The sequence below is a fragment of the Sceloporus occidentalis genome, unplaced genomic scaffold (genome assembly GCF_023333645.1).
Source record: "Sceloporus occidentalis isolate IW3139 unplaced genomic scaffold, rSceOcc1.0.p SCAF_2, whole genome shotgun sequence".
Lineage (NCBI taxonomy): Eukaryota > Metazoa > Chordata > Lepidosauria > Squamata > Phrynosomatidae > Sceloporus > Sceloporus occidentalis.
Window position 1 is genome coordinate 75,641,106 of NW_028316982.1, and position 17,140 is coordinate 75,658,245.

At 41.9% G+C, this 17,140-nt stretch overlaps 1 protein-coding gene across 3 annotated transcripts in view; it reads left to right on the forward strand.

Moving 5' to 3' along the window:
• The window catches only part of GRK5 (G protein-coupled receptor kinase 5), a 236,380-nt gene that overhangs the window by 113,631 nt on the left and 105,609 nt on the right, over positions 1–17,140 (forward strand). For all 3 annotated transcript variants that reach the window (XM_089510030.1, XM_089510029.1, XM_089510031.1), the window contains exon 3: positions 6,233–6,345. In XM_089510030.1, coding sequence (XP_089366156.1) covers positions 6,233–6,345 — 113 coding nt within the window. The remainder of the gene's footprint in view (positions 1–6,232; positions 6,346–17,140) is intronic.

Genomic DNA, 17,140 nt, shown 5'->3' on the forward strand with positions numbered 1-17,140 from the left:
ACTTTTTTGGCTTATAAGATATAATCTTTTAATGAGAAAGATATGCTGCAGATTGGTGCACAGTTCCTTTCAATTAACAGTATTCATTGGCAGCTATTATCACCTGTGTCAGTGGAGCTGTGAATCTGCTTCAAATTTTATTCTAAATTTTACAGGAGGTATCCAGGATGTTGAATGTGTTTTGGGGAGAGAGTCTAGCACCTTGGATATCTCATCTAAAATGTAGACTAATACCTGGAACAGATTCAACACCATCATGGAACCCATCATCTGCCAGGGTTTGCATTAAATTCCACCCATTTGCTTATTTTTAAAAAGTAAATATTCTTAAAACTGACACTCAGTGGTTTGCCTAAACTTTCTCCTAACTCTAGGGCTTCTTCTTTTCACTATCTATTGTCCACACAAGTGTTATGTCTACTACATCTTTGCAAACATATGGTTTCACTTCCAACTAGTTAACATTTCCTCAGGAAATCATTTTCTGTATTTGTAAAATGTTTGAATCAGACCTGCTGTTTTTATTGGTGGCCGCACAAGGAAAAATATATTTTAGTCCAAGGCAGGTTATTTTTTTAATGCTCCAGTTCTCTCTTGTTCCCATTTTTTTAAAAAAATAACAACACATTGTTATTATTATTTTGAGGCTGATGAAGTGGGAAGTAAACAGTGTGGATGATTTACTGTAGGTCTTACAACTTGGATTGTGTTGTAATTTTAAAAAGAAAATCCCAGAAAAGAAAGACACCTGGTATGAGGATAAAAGACAGAAGAAGCCATTAGATGCATGGTACTGTAGTTACTGAGTACTTCAAAGACCAATAGTTGGATGTCAGATGTTAATACCTACTGAAGGTGTTTAAAATACATCGGACTCAATAAATATCTTCTTTTGCCTCCTTTGGGTGTGGTTGGAGGACTCTTAGGCTGTGTTGTGTGCAGAGTTTCAAAGTAAATTGTTACAAATTACAAGGAACTAGTTTTGTTTCTCAGTAAATAAGGTACAGTTGGCATTACCTTACAATTCTAACTTAACAAAGAAGATGATTGCTGCTTTTCTGTGTAAGTTACTTTTTAGGGTTTTTTTGCCCTCCCATGGAGGTGGCCTTACTAAAAGTTGAAGAATATCACATGGTCAGGTATTGGCTTGTGCTGTGTTGTCAGTGTTAAGGCAATAATGGGGTAGATGGGAAGAGCGTGTTTTGTATCACAAGCCAGTGGCTTCTGGCATTCAGATATATATTTGTAAAGTAACTAATGGACAATCATTTTAGTTCCTTAGGAGAAACGAGAGAGCAAAGAGTTATTTTTAAAAAGTGAAACTGCAGGTTGAGCCTCCCAAAATGCTTGTGACCAGGACTGTTTTGGATTTCAGAATACTTGTATTTGCATATATGTACATAATGAGGTAACATGGAACTGTCCAAACACAGTTATATTTCATATACACCTTATACAAATAGCATAATGGTAATTATATATTTTTTTATAATCTTGTGCATGAAACAAAGTTTGTGTACATTGAACCATCAGAAAGTAAAGGTGTCACTATCACAACAGCCCATTAAAATTTTTGGTTTTGAAATATATTTGGATTTTGGAATTCCAGATAAGGGAGACTCAATATGACAAAGACAATTAATTACATCTCTTTTGTTGCTTTGGAACTGTAAATAATTGTTTTTGAGTTTTTTAAAAAATCCAAACTCTGAATGTGTCACTAGGAAAAACTCTTTTAGGTTTGTATTCACATAATAATGCAACTTAAATTAATTGGTAGGGGGGCCCAGGACCCCAACATACCAAATGCAGTCTTTCAGTCCTAAAGGATTAGAAATGATTTTGCTCCATCTCAAAGGAAAAGAGAATTTCATTTATTATTTTACCAGCAAGTTCATCCTGTTCTCATAGATTAATGTTGCCAAGGACTGGATGACTTAGAGCTGTTGTACATGCTTTTGCATTTATCTGAGTTTATTTTTTGGCATGACACTTCTCCTTAATAAAAAAATGATGAACGTTTTCCTCTTTTGGCCAAAACATTATAGCCACAATCCAGAGAGCCCTTTAAAACATGCAAAAGATACAGAAGCCTTTGTAACATACTGCTAGCTGGGGGTTTAAAAAGCTCCTTTAAAAAAAAGGTTTTATGCAGTCCACAATGATTTGCAGAGCTTGGAAAAAGTTAATTTTGGGAACTACAAGTCTCAGAATTGCTCGTCTAGCATGTCTAGTTTATGAAGGGCAGAATACAGATTAAATTTTGCTAAGTAAAAACAGAAACCATATTTGATACTTATGCCTTGATAAGTTTAAGAGGGATGTGATACTTTGATGTAAATTGGGAGATGCATTTTCTGACTTGTTATGAAAATCTTAGGGAAAATTGTGACTTGAGATGCACATTTCTATGCCCAGATTATGCAAATTTAAATTAGTGCTGTGTAAGATTAGAGTAGCTACAGTTTGTTATAAGCCTTCAAGATACTTCCAATTTATGTTGACCTTAAGGCAATCCTACCATGGCTTTTCTTGGCAAGATTCATTCAGAGTGAATTTTGCCATTGCCTTCCTCTGAGACTGAGGCCTGTTACAGACAGCCAAAATAAAGCTGCTTCGAGTCACAGTGGAGGTATGGTGTTTCAATGATGCATGCGTCCTAAAAGTCCAGAAGTTGCACCAAAGCCACGCTCCAGCCCTAAGGACTGGAGTGTGGCTTTGGTGTGGCTTCTGGATTCTTAGGACGCATGCATCATTGAAACACCAAACCTCCACTGTGACTCGAAGCAGCTTTATTTTGGCTGTCTGTAACAGGCCTGAGAGTGTGTGACTGGCCCAAGGTCTGCCATTCCTGGTCTCCCTGAGGCGGGATACAGACGGGCAGGGGAAGACGTCTTGGAGGTGTATTCTGCTGAATACGGAACCTCCAGACCGCCCACCCCGGGGGCGTGGCTCAGGAGATGGGGCTTCCACATGGGGGGCAGTGAAGACGCCTCACCTGGGGCCGTTTCTGACCCGCAGTTTCCAAACCGCCACCTCGGAGGACGCTGCAAAGAGAGAGGCAGCTTCCTCACGGGCGGCCAAAAACGGGGCTTTTTTTTTTCCTTTGCCGGCTGGCGGATGCGCAGCTGCGCAGCTGCAGTACTAAGCAGCGGCGGCAGAAAGCCTATGGGCACATTTAAAGTGCCCAAGCCCCTTTAAAACTTTTTTCCCCGCTCTGCCCAAGAACAATGGTGGTCTCCTGCCAGCTGGTGATCAGCTGGTGTTGGCATCCTTGCCCGCTTGCACTTTGCCAGTGTCACCAGCATCATGGATGCCTCCTCTCCTTTGGTCCCCGCGCTCCTGCTGAATCTGCAATGCACAGCCACAGCTGTCGCCGCTGCCACCGCTGTCCCCCTGCCATCCCCCATCACCTCCCTTGTACATATGTAAATATTTACAGTTTTAGGGTTTTTTATTGTTAGGTGAAAATGGCACAGGAATGTGTGTAGGGGCTCACTTTAAAGTCCAAACTTTCCAAGCAGCGCATGCGTACATGTTGCTCTAGGGTTAGGGTTAGGGTTAGGGTTAGGGTTAGGGTTAGGGTTACGAGTCTTAAAATGCGCTGCAGCTGTGCTGCAGCTTCCACACCTGCATGGCAGCTGACGCTGCAATTAAAGCCTGACTGCAAACTGCGCATGTTCCAGGACCCCGACTCATTATGCGACGCAGCAGACACGGAGCTTTTAAATGGGCAACTTAAATTAGCGGCGTAGCAATTCTGGCGTACCGGTGCAGCAGCTTACAGACGGAGCTGCACAGCTGTGCATCAAACGGAAAAGAAGCGGAGAAAAGCAGCACCTTTTTAATGCCGCCTCTTCCCGCTTGGGGCGTGCGGGGGGCGTGTTCATGGCGGCATTCAGGTAAGGCCCGTCTGAAGGCTCTACCTTCATGATGTCATGAATACACCCCTTTTTGCCCGTCTGTATCCCGCCAAAGACATAGTCGAACACTCAGACCACAACACCATGCTGGTTCTCAGCTACAGCTAGCCACTAGATAAAATGTGAGTCCACTGTCCGTAGTCACAAGCAAAAATATGTGCTGTGTAGCTATCCTGGAAACCTCTTCTAATCTTCATAAGTCTGAGGAACAAGTGGCCCTCCAGAGATGGATGATGGGAACTGTAATTCCAAGTCTGGAAACTTTCACATGGCTCAGAAAAGCTCAAACAATGCCAGAAAATAAATGTCACTATAATATCACAAAGATCACCTGAAAGTATGGGATGTGTCCTCAGTTCTAAAGATTTAGAGTTAAAGTTGCTTTTTACATTTTAAGGCACAATTAGGGATATTTTGACAAGAAATGTTTAGGTTTGATGCCATTCTCATAAACTTTAAGCCCCATCCCCTGGTGTAACTAGCAAAGCAAGATGCAACACAGCTAGTTATGTTTGTTGCATTCTAATATGTTAGGGCAAATAAATAAATCAACTGTAATAAACTAATGATTTTAAAAAAGTAACCTACCAAACTGTTTTGTGGTCTGCATTCCAATATGTTTGTTTTTTATATAGAGAAAATATAAACATTATCAGACAATCCACATTTTAAAATGCCCTCCCCAACATCACCACAACCATAGGAAGCTTAAACCCAGAACCTCCAGCCTGAGTTGGGAGCCTGGTACTAAATTTTCCTCCATGTTCAAGCTATTACAGTACGTAATCTGTAATAGGTCGAGCTAGAGAATTTGTCTTACTGCCATGCAACATCATGTGTTAAGGTAAGGAGTGGGTTGTTGCTGCAACAACAAAAATTGGCATATGGTTCTGAGAAAACTAAAGATGAGAACATTTGGAGGAAACACAGTCTGTAGTTTAATATTTTGAGAAGAGGGTTTTTACTCATAATTTTATATCAGTAACAACCTTACATACCAGCTGGTTTTATATTTGTGCCAAGTCAATTGAACTTGATGTATATTTCTTCCATACATATACACCAATTTGAGTGTTTGGTTGAGGTGGTGATGACGATACTGATGACGATGTAAACTTTCATGAAGTCTTTGTTCATGGCAGAGAAAGATGGGAAAATATGTCTCCCTAGTTTTTAGATAAGAGAAAACAAAGCTGCCGCTACCTGTAAATGGAATATTGTGCACACTTGAGAGGGTCACATGAGATGAGCATTCATCTGAGTTCTGTTCTTAGATGGATATCTGTCTGGCAGTAGAGCATAGATCATGGTATGTAGAATGTTACACACTGTAACAACAGGGTATGTGTAGTCAGTAGTGCCTGTATTCAGGCAGCAGAGACAACATGGGTATGCCCTCCATGATGTGGCAGACCACCTTCTCCCTGGCCATCTTGCCTGGGTCATTGGCCGGAGTCCTATTGGTAATCCTTGCTAGAGAAGACTCATCAGATCAACTGGAGAGGGAATTGTTCTGCTTTCCACTTGTTGGAAAGGTCACTTCTTTGGACTATGTATGTGTATTTTCCTTCAAGTCACATGTCAACTTATGGCGACCCCATTTACTTAGGCAAAGAATACTCAGAGGTGGTTTTGCCAGTTCTTTTCTCTGAAATACAGCCTATTGTACCTGGTATTCATTGACTGTCCCTCATCCAAGTGCTAACCAGTGGGACAGCTCCCCAAATTCCCAGTCTCACATTTTTGGCTCACTGGCAGTGCTCCCTCTGGGATTTTGGTGGCTGTAATCCAAAAACAGGAAACTCACCCCACCCTATCCCCATTATTGCTGTTTTTACAAGTTCTGGAAAGGGCAAAAAATTATGTATTGGCGCTCAAATTCACTGGAAACAGTGCCCACCCTCTCCTCTGCTGAATTTTTTTCCGGGATTTCAACAGACGTTGGCCACTTACTTTCAAGGCTAACTTTGCAGCTGTGAGAGCCAGCAACATGCATTCTTTTCTTTCTTTCTTTCTTTTTTTCAGTGGTGGGTGGAGAGGGGGAGGAAGCCGAGAATCTCAGGATGATTTCACTTCCAAAAGCAATTAATCTGTGTCCAAGGCACAATTGCAAAACACACATAACCTTGGCTGCAGTCTCTGTTTCTGCAAATCAGTAGTGTGTCTCTTTTAGATTATGCTTGTTGGTAAAGAATTTTTCGAAGTCCTTAATACCCTACACACACTCAGACCCCAACTAGACTGAAAACCATTAAAAAGTACCTAATTTTTTTTTCATCTTCCCTCCTCTTCCTCTTTATTTCCTCCAGAGAGAGATTACTACAGTTTATGTGACAAGCAGCCAATAGGAAGAATTCTCTTTCGGCAGTTCTGTGAGACTCGCCCGGAGCTTGAGTGCTGTATTAGGTTTCTGGACTCAGTGGTAAGTTGGTTCTTATGACTCTTTCAATGGTTTATTGCACCTTGTTCTTTGGTTAAAAACTTTATGGGCCCTGATGTGCTGGAACAAAAAAAATTAAGCCTTTTTTCTGGAGGATAATGTTCTCTGAACTACACCCTGGTCTTTCTATTCATATCACAGACTGTACCATTCACATTTCATGGCTCTATGGGGCTTCATTTCTCAGTCCTCCCCCCCCCCCAGGTTGTGTATGTTTGTGCACACACAGCAGAGCTTGGAAAGAAAAGTGGCCTCCTTGTAATTCATTCCCCTTTCTAACAACAAGGGTATAATTAAGGCTGCATTCGCACTGCAGAAATCATCCAGTTTAACACCACTTTAAATGCCATGGTTCAATGGAATGGCATTCTAGGAATTGTAGTTTTGTGAGATTTCTCTGTCGGAGACCTCTGGTGTCACAACAAGCCACAGTTCCCAAAATTCCATAGCATTGGGCCATGACAGTTAAAGTTGTGTCAAAATGGATTATTTTTGCCGTGTAGACATAGCCTAAATTACGCACAATTGTAGTTTGCAGCAGGATAACATTTTTGTGGTATATTTGTAATGGTTTAGTTGCTTTTAGTTATTTCTATAGCATTATCAGGAGGAGAGGAGGAGGAATATCCTATCATTCCAAGTGCTTCCTCATACTTCTGCTTTATGTTGTGTTGTGAATTTTGAGGTAGTGATATGGTAGATGGAAGGAAACTGTTGCATGATGCAGGCTAACAGCTTTATAGCATTCCAGGCTGGCTATTTATTTATTTTAGCAACTAAAAAATAACTGCACCACTTTTAAAAATGTCATGACTATTCAGGTAGTTAATTTCTTTGTAGCATTTTTTAACTATAACTGAGTGATTTTTTTAAAAAAAAATCCACAAAACAGTGATATTTGGTGTGTAGCAGGATATCATTGCAGGCATGTGGAAACCAGGGACAAAGGGCAGTAAAATACAGGCAGTAAAATTTCAAATCCATTAGCAGCAGCAATGTCCATTGAGGTATTGTGGGACAGTGTTTGCCTGGATCTCAATGAAAGATACTTTGCTGCTGCTGTTAGTTCTGATAATGACCGAGAAGAAGAGTGGCCTTTGCCTGCACTGATATCCCTCTCTAGACCGGTGGTTCATAGAATCACAAAATCACAGCATTGGAAGAGACCTCAAGGGCCATCCAGTTCAACCCCCTGCCATGCATGAACACACAGATGGCCTTCCAACCTCTGTTTAAAAACCTCCAAAGGAGGAGACTCCACCACACTCCAAGGGAATGTGTTCCACTGTTGAACAGCTCTTACATGTTCAGGTGGAATCTATTTTCCTGTAGTTTGAGTCCATTGCTCCAGGTCCTTTTATCTGGAGAGCTGCAGAAAACAAATTTGCACCATCCTCAGTATTTCAAATATTTAACTAGGGCTATCATATCATCCCTTAACCTTCTCTTCTTCAGGCTAAACATACCCAGCTCCACAAGCCGCTCTTCATAGCACATGGTTTCCAGATCTTTCACCATTTTGGTCACCCTCCTGTGGACACACTCCAGCTTCTCAACATCCTTTTTGAATGGTGGTGCCCAGAAATGTATTCTAGATGAGGCCTGACCAAATCAGAATAGAGTGGTACTATTACTTCCCTCAATCTAAACACTATACTTCTGTTGAGCCTTGAGTCACATTGGCTTTTTTAGCTGCTGCATCACATTGTCAACACATGTTCAACTTGTGGTCTACTAGGACTCCTAGATCCCTTTCACATGTAGTCTTGTTAAGCCAGGTGTCCCCCATCCTATATCTATGCATTTCATTTTTTTCTGCCTAAGTGCAAGTACTTGGTACCAGAGGAAGAGGGGAGATTTTCTCCTCCTTCTCCATGCCAATTTGAGACTAGAACAGATTGAACAGCAATGCACAGGCCCAGCCAGCCCTTGCCATAGGTCCTTTCGTGTGGCCACTTGGCTGCTCAGCCAGCCTCCCACCTTCCAACTCTGCCCATCCTGTTTTCACTCTTGATTCCTACTCTAACAAAGCCACCACCACAGCAAGAAAGAGAGAAAAAAGAGTACAGACAGTGAAAGCAAGCGGGAGAGAGGGCAGTTTCTTTATGCTGGAGTAGTAGTTGGGAGTGAGGTGGAGATATGTGTGTCTGACCCATACACTCACTTCTCTCTGAGCCTGATCCACTAGTGGAGATTGAGGGACTCTGCTTTTGCCTAGGAAAGCCACCACTGCAGTAAGGAAGAGAAGGCGGAAAGGAGATGGGTGGGGTGGGAAGAGGGAAGCAACGAGAGCATTACCAGGCTAACAATGTCTCTTCTCTGCCTCCTCCATTTCTGTTCCTCAGCTGCACTTCCCCATAGAATCTGAGCCACTAGAAGCCAGAAATGGGGAGAACTAAAAAAAAGGTGCACGAGTGAAGCTTTGAAAGCTTTCATGATGTATTTTATGCATTTTACTTGTTCTGATAAAGGTATCTCAATTTGTGTTTTCTTGTATATGAATAAGTTTCCTGATTTTTAAAAGTAACTCCAGGTTCTGTGGAATGAATGTAGCTATTTGGTTTTATTTGCACTACACAATCTGCCCCGCACTCTCAGAAGATCTGGGAAGAATTTATTAGAATACTCAAAGATGAGATTAACAACAACTTCCCACAGAGCTTATACAGCCATAGCCCCTAAGTTATGGAACAACTTGCCGGAAGAGATACGTCTTATTACCACCTTAGATACCTTTAGGAAGGTACTAAAGATGGATCTCTTCCGGCGGGCCTACCCACCTGATCTTCTATGAAGAACCTAAGGAAAATTCTACTTTTGGCTGTAATACTGCATGTTAGATTATGTTTTTATCGTCCTGAATTGTATTTTTAAGTGATGATATTTTATTGTAATCAGATATTATTGTGGTTTTATGCTTGTAATCCCACTTCGATCCATTGGGAGAGGCGGGAAATAGAAATAAAAATATTATTATTATTATTATTATTATTATTATTATTATTATCCCTCCACATTTGCTGGGGTTAGGGGCACAGGACCCCTGTGAATGTGGAAAAACCACAAATAATAAAAATACTATGTTTTTACCTGAGAGAACATCTCTCTAAGAATCTCTAGGTCCTCCAGTGCAACTCTGTGGTCAACATCTGCCAGACATTGACCATAGAATTGCACTGGAGGAGCTACAAATGCCTAGTGGAATGTTCTCTCTAGGAATCTCTTCAGTGCGACTTTTGGTTAAGGTTGACCATAGAGTTGCACTGGAGGACCTAGATATTCCTAGAGAGAACATATTAATCAAATCCGTGAATGATCAAATCCACAAAAGTCAAAGCCACAAATGTGGAGGGACAAGCGTACATGGTATACAACATGGCACTACATGCTGCATAACCATATACAGATGTGAGAGCTGGACAGTGAAGAAAGTGGATAAAAAGAAAATCAACTCATTTGAGATGTGGTGCTGGAGAAGAGTGCTGAGAATACTGTGGGTAGACAGAAAGACAAACAAATGGGTGCTGGAACAGGTCAAGCCTGAAATCTCCTAGGAAGCCAAGATGATCAAATTGAGGTTGTCGTACTTTGGCCATATCACGAGAAGGCATGAATCATTAGAAAGAACAGTAAAAGGCAGCTGATAGAGAGGAGGAACACACACCAGATGGCTATTCCCAATCAGGGAGGTCACAGGCCTGAGTCTTCAGGACCAAAGCAGAGCAGTGCAAGATGGGGTGGCTTGGAAATGTCTCATACACAGGGTCTCTATAAGTTGAGGTTGACTCAAGGGCAGCTAACAACAAACATGGTGTAGTGGTGTGAGTGCTGAACTAAGACTCTAGAAGGCCAGGGTATTAATCCCTACTCGATCAGGGAAGCCCATGGATGACTCTGGGCAAGTCACACACAGTAAGCCTTAGTGGAAAACAGTGCAAGCCTCCTCTGAATAAATCTTGCCAAGAGAAGCCAAGGATAGGGTTGTGCAAATCAACTTGAAGGTGTGTTAAGAGAAGAAAGGATACTGATCAGGTGAATTTAGCAAATTAGTGCCAATAATGTTTATTTATTTATTTATTTATTTTGTATTTTTAATGGTGTTCTTTTGAATTGTTAGCAGCTCTGAGTCCTAATTTGGATGGAAATGTACTACTACTACTTGTTGTTGTTGGAACCTACCCTTTCTGATCAAGCTGTTGTATGATATAACTGTCATGGATAGAAGCCACATGAGTTGAGACCATTATTTTCCTAAGGCATATCAAATATAATCTAATTGTAAATGTTCCAGGCTTCAGAATTTACATTCTGGTGCTGTAATGTAAAAGTGTGAGCTTCCATCATACAGCTGTCATTGCTGAGCTTTGAAAATGCTGCTTTGACAGCTTTATGGGTTAGTTGGTCCATTGAAGACGATTCTGGGTTTTGCATTAATAAGTTGAGAGCTGAATGAACATAGTCTTCCAAATGGATAACATAGGCCCTGAACAGACGGGCACCCAAGTATGTACTCCGTACGTACTAGGGTTGCCTGGGGCATCTCTTTTAGATGCCCGCAATCCTAGTACGTATGGAGTACGTACAAAATGGTGGCGCCCTGTTCACACGGGCGCTGCCATTTTGACGTAATAGATGCCTAGTGTCCGCACATCGCGGTACCCAGGTGACGCCACGAGTGCGCCAGTGGCGCACTGTGGCATCACTTGCCGCTGCAAAAAGAAGTCGCTTTTTGTGGCTTCTTTTTCTGCCGCTGGGAAGCTTCGCCTTTTGGAGGCTGAGGCTTCCCACTGGCGGAAATGGAGGCAGTGGCAGACCGCCTTTTTGGGGCGGTCTGTATCCCGCCATAGTCTTCCAAATGAATTGCAGGGTTGCATTCATCCAGACATTTTTTAAAAATTAAAAAGCAATATAAAATGTTTTAAATAAATAAAATACAACATATACTTAACAAAAAATACAAAGCCGTGTTTCTCCATTCCTTTGGTTTCTACGTATTTTTTTCTACACTGCGAAATGCTTCTAATTTTTATTTTCTAATTTTATTTCCTTTTTTAAAAAAAGGAAGATTGGGTGGGGATGGGTAGAAAGTGAAAGGAAAACACCTGGGAGGGCAATCAATTAAACAAGACAAGAAAATTAAGTTCTTTGAAAAAACAGCCATTTTTGATCAAGCATTTCAGAAGAAATCAGGATACATTGGGTTGCAAAAATACATGGCAAGTGGATAGAGAGTATAATTATAGTTGAAGCACTAATCAGCCAAACTGTTTTGAATGTCATTTTATGATGGAAATCAAATAGATTCAAAAATGACAACTTTAAGTCCACATTCCATTTAAAAAGCCAAAGTAAACCAGTTGCCTTTAGTACCACGGTGAGAATGAGGAACTAGAGCACATGGTGGTGGTGGAGAAATGATGGCAAAAGGGAGGTTTCACATTTGGGATCCTACTTAAGCTTTATTACCTTTGCCAGAACATGGCTGGCAGGTTGCTGATGTGCTGCCACACCTGGTTTCTTATGTGTGGGCGGGGTGGGGGGGGGGGGCAATATGAAGATGCATGGAGAAGGAGAAAGAGGAGTATCCGGAGTACCCAATTATTTGACATAGTCATTTGCTTCTCTCAGACTGAGAGTCCTTCCTCACTGGGGATAAAGGTGGGAAGCCAGCTGTGCCCTTCTTCTCTCGGGCAAAGGAGGATTAAGAGTCCTTCCTTGCTGGGGAGAAGTTTCTCCGTTTGCACGTTGGGAGCAGCAACCAAGTAGCTGGTCAAGCAGCAACAGAGAAACCTCTCACCTGTACTGGCCTTTGCTGTAAGGCTGACAGAGGTGAGAGGCTTCTTGATTGCTGCCCAGTGACATGATGACAGGATACAAAAGGAGCAGCTACTGAGAAGCTTCTTGTCCACACCAGCCTTTGCCTCAAGGCTGGCATGGGTGAGAGGCTTCTCAGTTGCTGCTCAGCCAGTTTCTTGATCAGGTGTAAAGGGAGCAGCAATGAACAGCTCAACAATCAGTGATCAAGAACTGCAAGGCTGGCATGGGTGAGAGGCTTCTTGGTCACTGCTCAGTTGCTGCTCCCAGGGTGCAAAAGGAGCATCAACCAAGTAGTCTGCCAAGCAGCAATAAAAAAGGGTCTTGTATGTTCCAGTCTTGCAGCAAAGGCCCATGAGATGAGAGGTTTCCCGGTCGTTGCTCAGTTAGCTCCCCAGTTGCTGCTTGACCAGCTCAGTCACTGCTCCTTTTCACCCAGTTACCCTGGAAGCAGCAACCGAACAGCTGGCCAACCGACCTTCCTTTTGCTGTAAGGCCAGTGTGGGTGAGAGGGAAGAACAGGTCTGGGCTGCTGCCACTGCTGTATTCACATATGAGAGGAGGTGGCAATGGGGAGTTGGGTGCTGCTGAGATAGACACTGCTGACCAGCTGTCTGCTCCACAAACAGTAAACCTAATATCAACAAATAGGCATGGTGGTGCTAGCATTATCACCTAAAAGGAAATGGGGCAGTAGCCTGAAAAGGTTTGGGGACCACTGTTCTAGTGGATGTATGGGAAGCTGCCTTGAACTGGACCAGACTATCAGTAGCGTGTTTGTGATGACTAGCAGTGGCTCTCTACGGTTTCAGGTGGAAATATTTACCAAACCCAGATGGAGAGATCAGGGATTAATGTTGGGACCTTTCCTGTGCAGTACTCTACCACTGAACTGTAGTTTCTTTTCTAATTTAATGAGGCCAGTTGTACTAAATGTTACTGTTAGGCTTGTTCAAGTCACTACTACTCTGTCCCTTTCAGCCATCTCTGTCATTAGGCAGTATGATTCAGCTCTCTCCCCGAGCCCTAGCTATGCCTCTCTGTTGGAAGTCAGAGCTTTATACATCACATAGCCTGTTTTCTACATCCTAAATGATCATCCTGACCATAGGAGCAGTGGAGGACATTATCCCACAACAAATACTGAAATAAAACTAAACCAGGAATCTGCTTCACTTTTGTATGTGGGTGGAGAGAGGGTGTAATCTTCTCCTATGCCTCAGCCAGCAAAATACAAAATAGGCTGATTCTGAGAAGTGTTTAGACAAGCATACATCCATATAAGTACTGACAAGCCAATGTACAGATTACAAACATGTAAAATGAAGTGTGGACCAAAATGGTGAGGGAATGGGATATGTTCAGCAAAATCTACAGCACCATTCCAAAAAAGCTTCCATCTTACTACCTCTTCATTAAATTGACTTTGAACACAATGGGTCCTTCTAACTAGGCAGCATAGTCTGAGGATGATACATGCAGATTGTGTAATAAGTGAAGGCAAAAAAGTTGTTTATGTGATCTGCTCAAACAGTTTTTAAGTATGCTAACCTATGTATAGAAAAAAATGTGGACATCGCCCTGGTGGCGCAGTGGTTAAATGCCTGTACTGCAGCCATTCACTCGAAACCACAAGGTTGCGAGTTCAAGACCAGCAAAAGGGCCCAAGCTCGACTCAGGCTTGCATCCTTCCAAGGTCACTAAAATGAGTACCTAGACTGTTGGGGGCAAATTAGCTTACTTGCTAATTAGCTTACTTGCTGTTCACTGCTATGATCTTTGGAATAGCGGTATATAAATAAAACAAATTATTATTATTATTATTATGTTATTAGACTTGAAGCTCAACACAATATTATAGACCTGAAGGTTCCATCAGTAAACCTTTGCCTAGAATAAATTCCCAGTAGGCATCTACTGGAAAGCTAGCAGCTGTCACACTAATTCTCTTGCAGCTCAAAGGCACTATATGTGGAGATGCTATTACTGAAAGGTCCAAAGGACTAGTAAAAACAAAATGGCTGTGCTTATGAGTTTCAAAACTACAGTCACCCCAAACAAATATATCCAGTCTTTCTGTGCTATTGATTTTGCTCCCTAGACTTTGGATTATTATTGCATGATTGTTGCACTGCTACTTAAAGATTTGCATTGACAGTCGTCATCCTATGTGCAAATCCTAAAATTCCAGTACCTGAACTTACAAAATGTCTCTTAGCTTGTGCAATTTTCTTTATCACTAAATCAATGCTGAGTAACCTCTGACCCTGCAGATGTTGATGAATTACTATACCCATTGTCCCTCAGTATTGACCAGAAAGTTTCCCTTTGCAAGTTGCCTTAGGTAAAACTGTATATGTTGGAGGCAAAGCAGCTCAACTAGAATATAGCACAGATCTCTTCCACTCACACTGGCTGATGCCTTGTCCCAGAAAATTGTACATTCTACACTGAGGAAAAGTGGAAGTTAACCAATTGCTTCCATGGCATAATGCTCTTCTATAAAACAAGGAACATCAGTTGAGAAATGAATCAGTATTCAGAGAAGTTTTTCCCTTGACTTTTATTAAACTTGAATTTGTGGACATCTAGATATTTCTTCCACACACAGAGAGATAGTTGTAGCAAACAGAACAGACAGTTGGATCAAAAACAACCTATACCTGAATTCTAATTGTGTGTGGGAACTGGCATAGGAGAACTTTCCTGAATATTTTGGCTGAAATTCAGGAGTTGGCCTGATGGAGCTTAAAATTCTCTCCCAGTGTAGCTGCATGGATCCAAAAGAGATTATGTCTTCTGTTTGTCCTGGTTGCTGGGTTCTACCTCCCATTTAGCCACTGAATGGCAGAATCTACCTGCCTACCTTTGAGAACTGGGAGGGAGGCAGGTAAGTGGCAATCAGCCCCCAGAAAAGGATGGAAACTGCTTCTTTCCTCCCAGATGTGTAAGGACAGCCAGGTGGTTCCTGGATGCACACCCACAGACATTTAGTGCTTCACTGTGAAGAAGCTGCACTCAGGCAGACTCTGGCTGTCCTTCTCTATCAGCAAGTTATAGTTATTCTGCAAGAAAGTGCACTGGAAAAGACTATGATAATCAGCAAAAAGAAGGCAGCAGGAAAAGAGGAAAACCCCACTACAGATAGATTAAGTCAGTCAAGAAAGCCATGACCTTGAGTTTGCAAGAGCTAAGCAGGGTTTTGATGACTGGGGCTCTTGGTAATCTCTCATTCATAGGGTAGCCATAAACCAAAGCAAGTTTGATGGCAAATAATAAGGAGGAGGAAGAATGCATCTGATAAAGTAGACTCAAGTTTACAAAACCTTGTGTTACCAGATTCTTTCAGCTGGTCTCAAATGTGCTACAAGATCCCTTTGCATATTGATTTCCCCAATTAATATGGTGTCAGGGTCCAAGGCATGGGTGGCCCAGATTCTAACGTGTGTTGTCAGGGCCAAGAGCATAGGTGGTGAAAGAGAGTCCAAGGACCTGTCACAAGAGGAGGAGGGCTATCCCACAGGCCAGGACATGTCCAGGTGAGGCAAAGCCCCGGGACCAACACTGCAAGACAGTGTTCCAAGAGCCTGAAGGGTCGGAGGCTGGGACTAAGGCCAAAACAGAGTTCCAGGAGTCCAGTGAGTTAGTGGCAGGAGGCAAGGTCTGGAAGCAGATTGAGTTCTAAGCACAGCAAGACAGAATTCCAGTGAGCTAGAGGCAAAGGACAGAGTCAGGAATCAGTCCAGGTCTAAACACAGCAAGGTAGAGATGCAGGAGTCCAGTCAAGAAGCAGACTAGATCCGAGCACAGCAAGGCAGAAGTTTAGGAGTCCAATGGGCCGGAGGCAGAGTCAGGAAGCAGACTGGGGTGGGATATGGCAACAAAAGGCAAAACACAACCAGAGTGTCTACAGGCAACCCAGAATGCCATGTTGCTGTGACAAGGGTTGAGAAGCTAATGCAGCCCCTAAACAGCTGTACCTCCAGCTGCACTGCATGAGTAGAACCAACTGTGCCAGATGACTTAGCCCTGATCCTTCCAGGACTTTGGCACCTTGAGCCGGGTCCTGCAAAGACTTCAGCAGCAAGGCTCCAGCAGCCAATGTTTCCTATCCTTTAAAGACTTACCTGAGCAGACCCTTATATGCAGTGATGTCTTTGAACAAAAAGGAAGTATAGGATACTTCCCCGCACAACATCCTTGATGTTACACTCATGTAACTATGCAGTTCAGAAGCCTCTGAACCTGGATCTGTGAACTGTAATTAATTATTATCAGACTAAAGGATTATTTTTAAAACAAAAATACACAGTTCCTTATTATTTCCTCCATTCTAAGACTTAATAAAGTAGATGAGAGCCTCTCTGATTCTTCTTGCTGTTTTATGGTTTAGATACAATGTAGGTCAACATGCCAGGGATGATTTATTTTAAAATGTATCACTCTGATTGATTATGTTGTGTGTTTGTGATGATCAATATTTTTTAGCAAATATATTTGAATAACTGACCCAAAAGTCCTGGAACATAATCCATAATCACCACTTCAGAGACAATTGAAATAAGGCCTCACCCAACTGTGTCTTATAACTATACCATTTATTCTGTTCTGTTTTTGTTTTGTTTTTTAAAAAAATCTTTTTAAAAGGCCATCATATCCAATTCACAAGAATCCCTCTCACTGCTCTTACTTAAAGGTCAGAATTGATTCATATTGTGTTGGGATAAACCATAACCTTGTCTGGCTGTCACTACTGATGTGATTTGAAATGGCTTTCAGAGAAAGCTCTTCAAAGGAAATCTAATTTTTTTTGTTCTTTTAGTTTAAAGGATGAATTTTTTTCCTTTAGGTTTTAACATTACTCATACTATAAAATAACAGCAATCCCCCTACCCCTAAATCTCCTTTATGTGTTGTAAATTTTAAAAAAAGAAAAGAAAAGAAAGAAAAATAACTCTCCTTT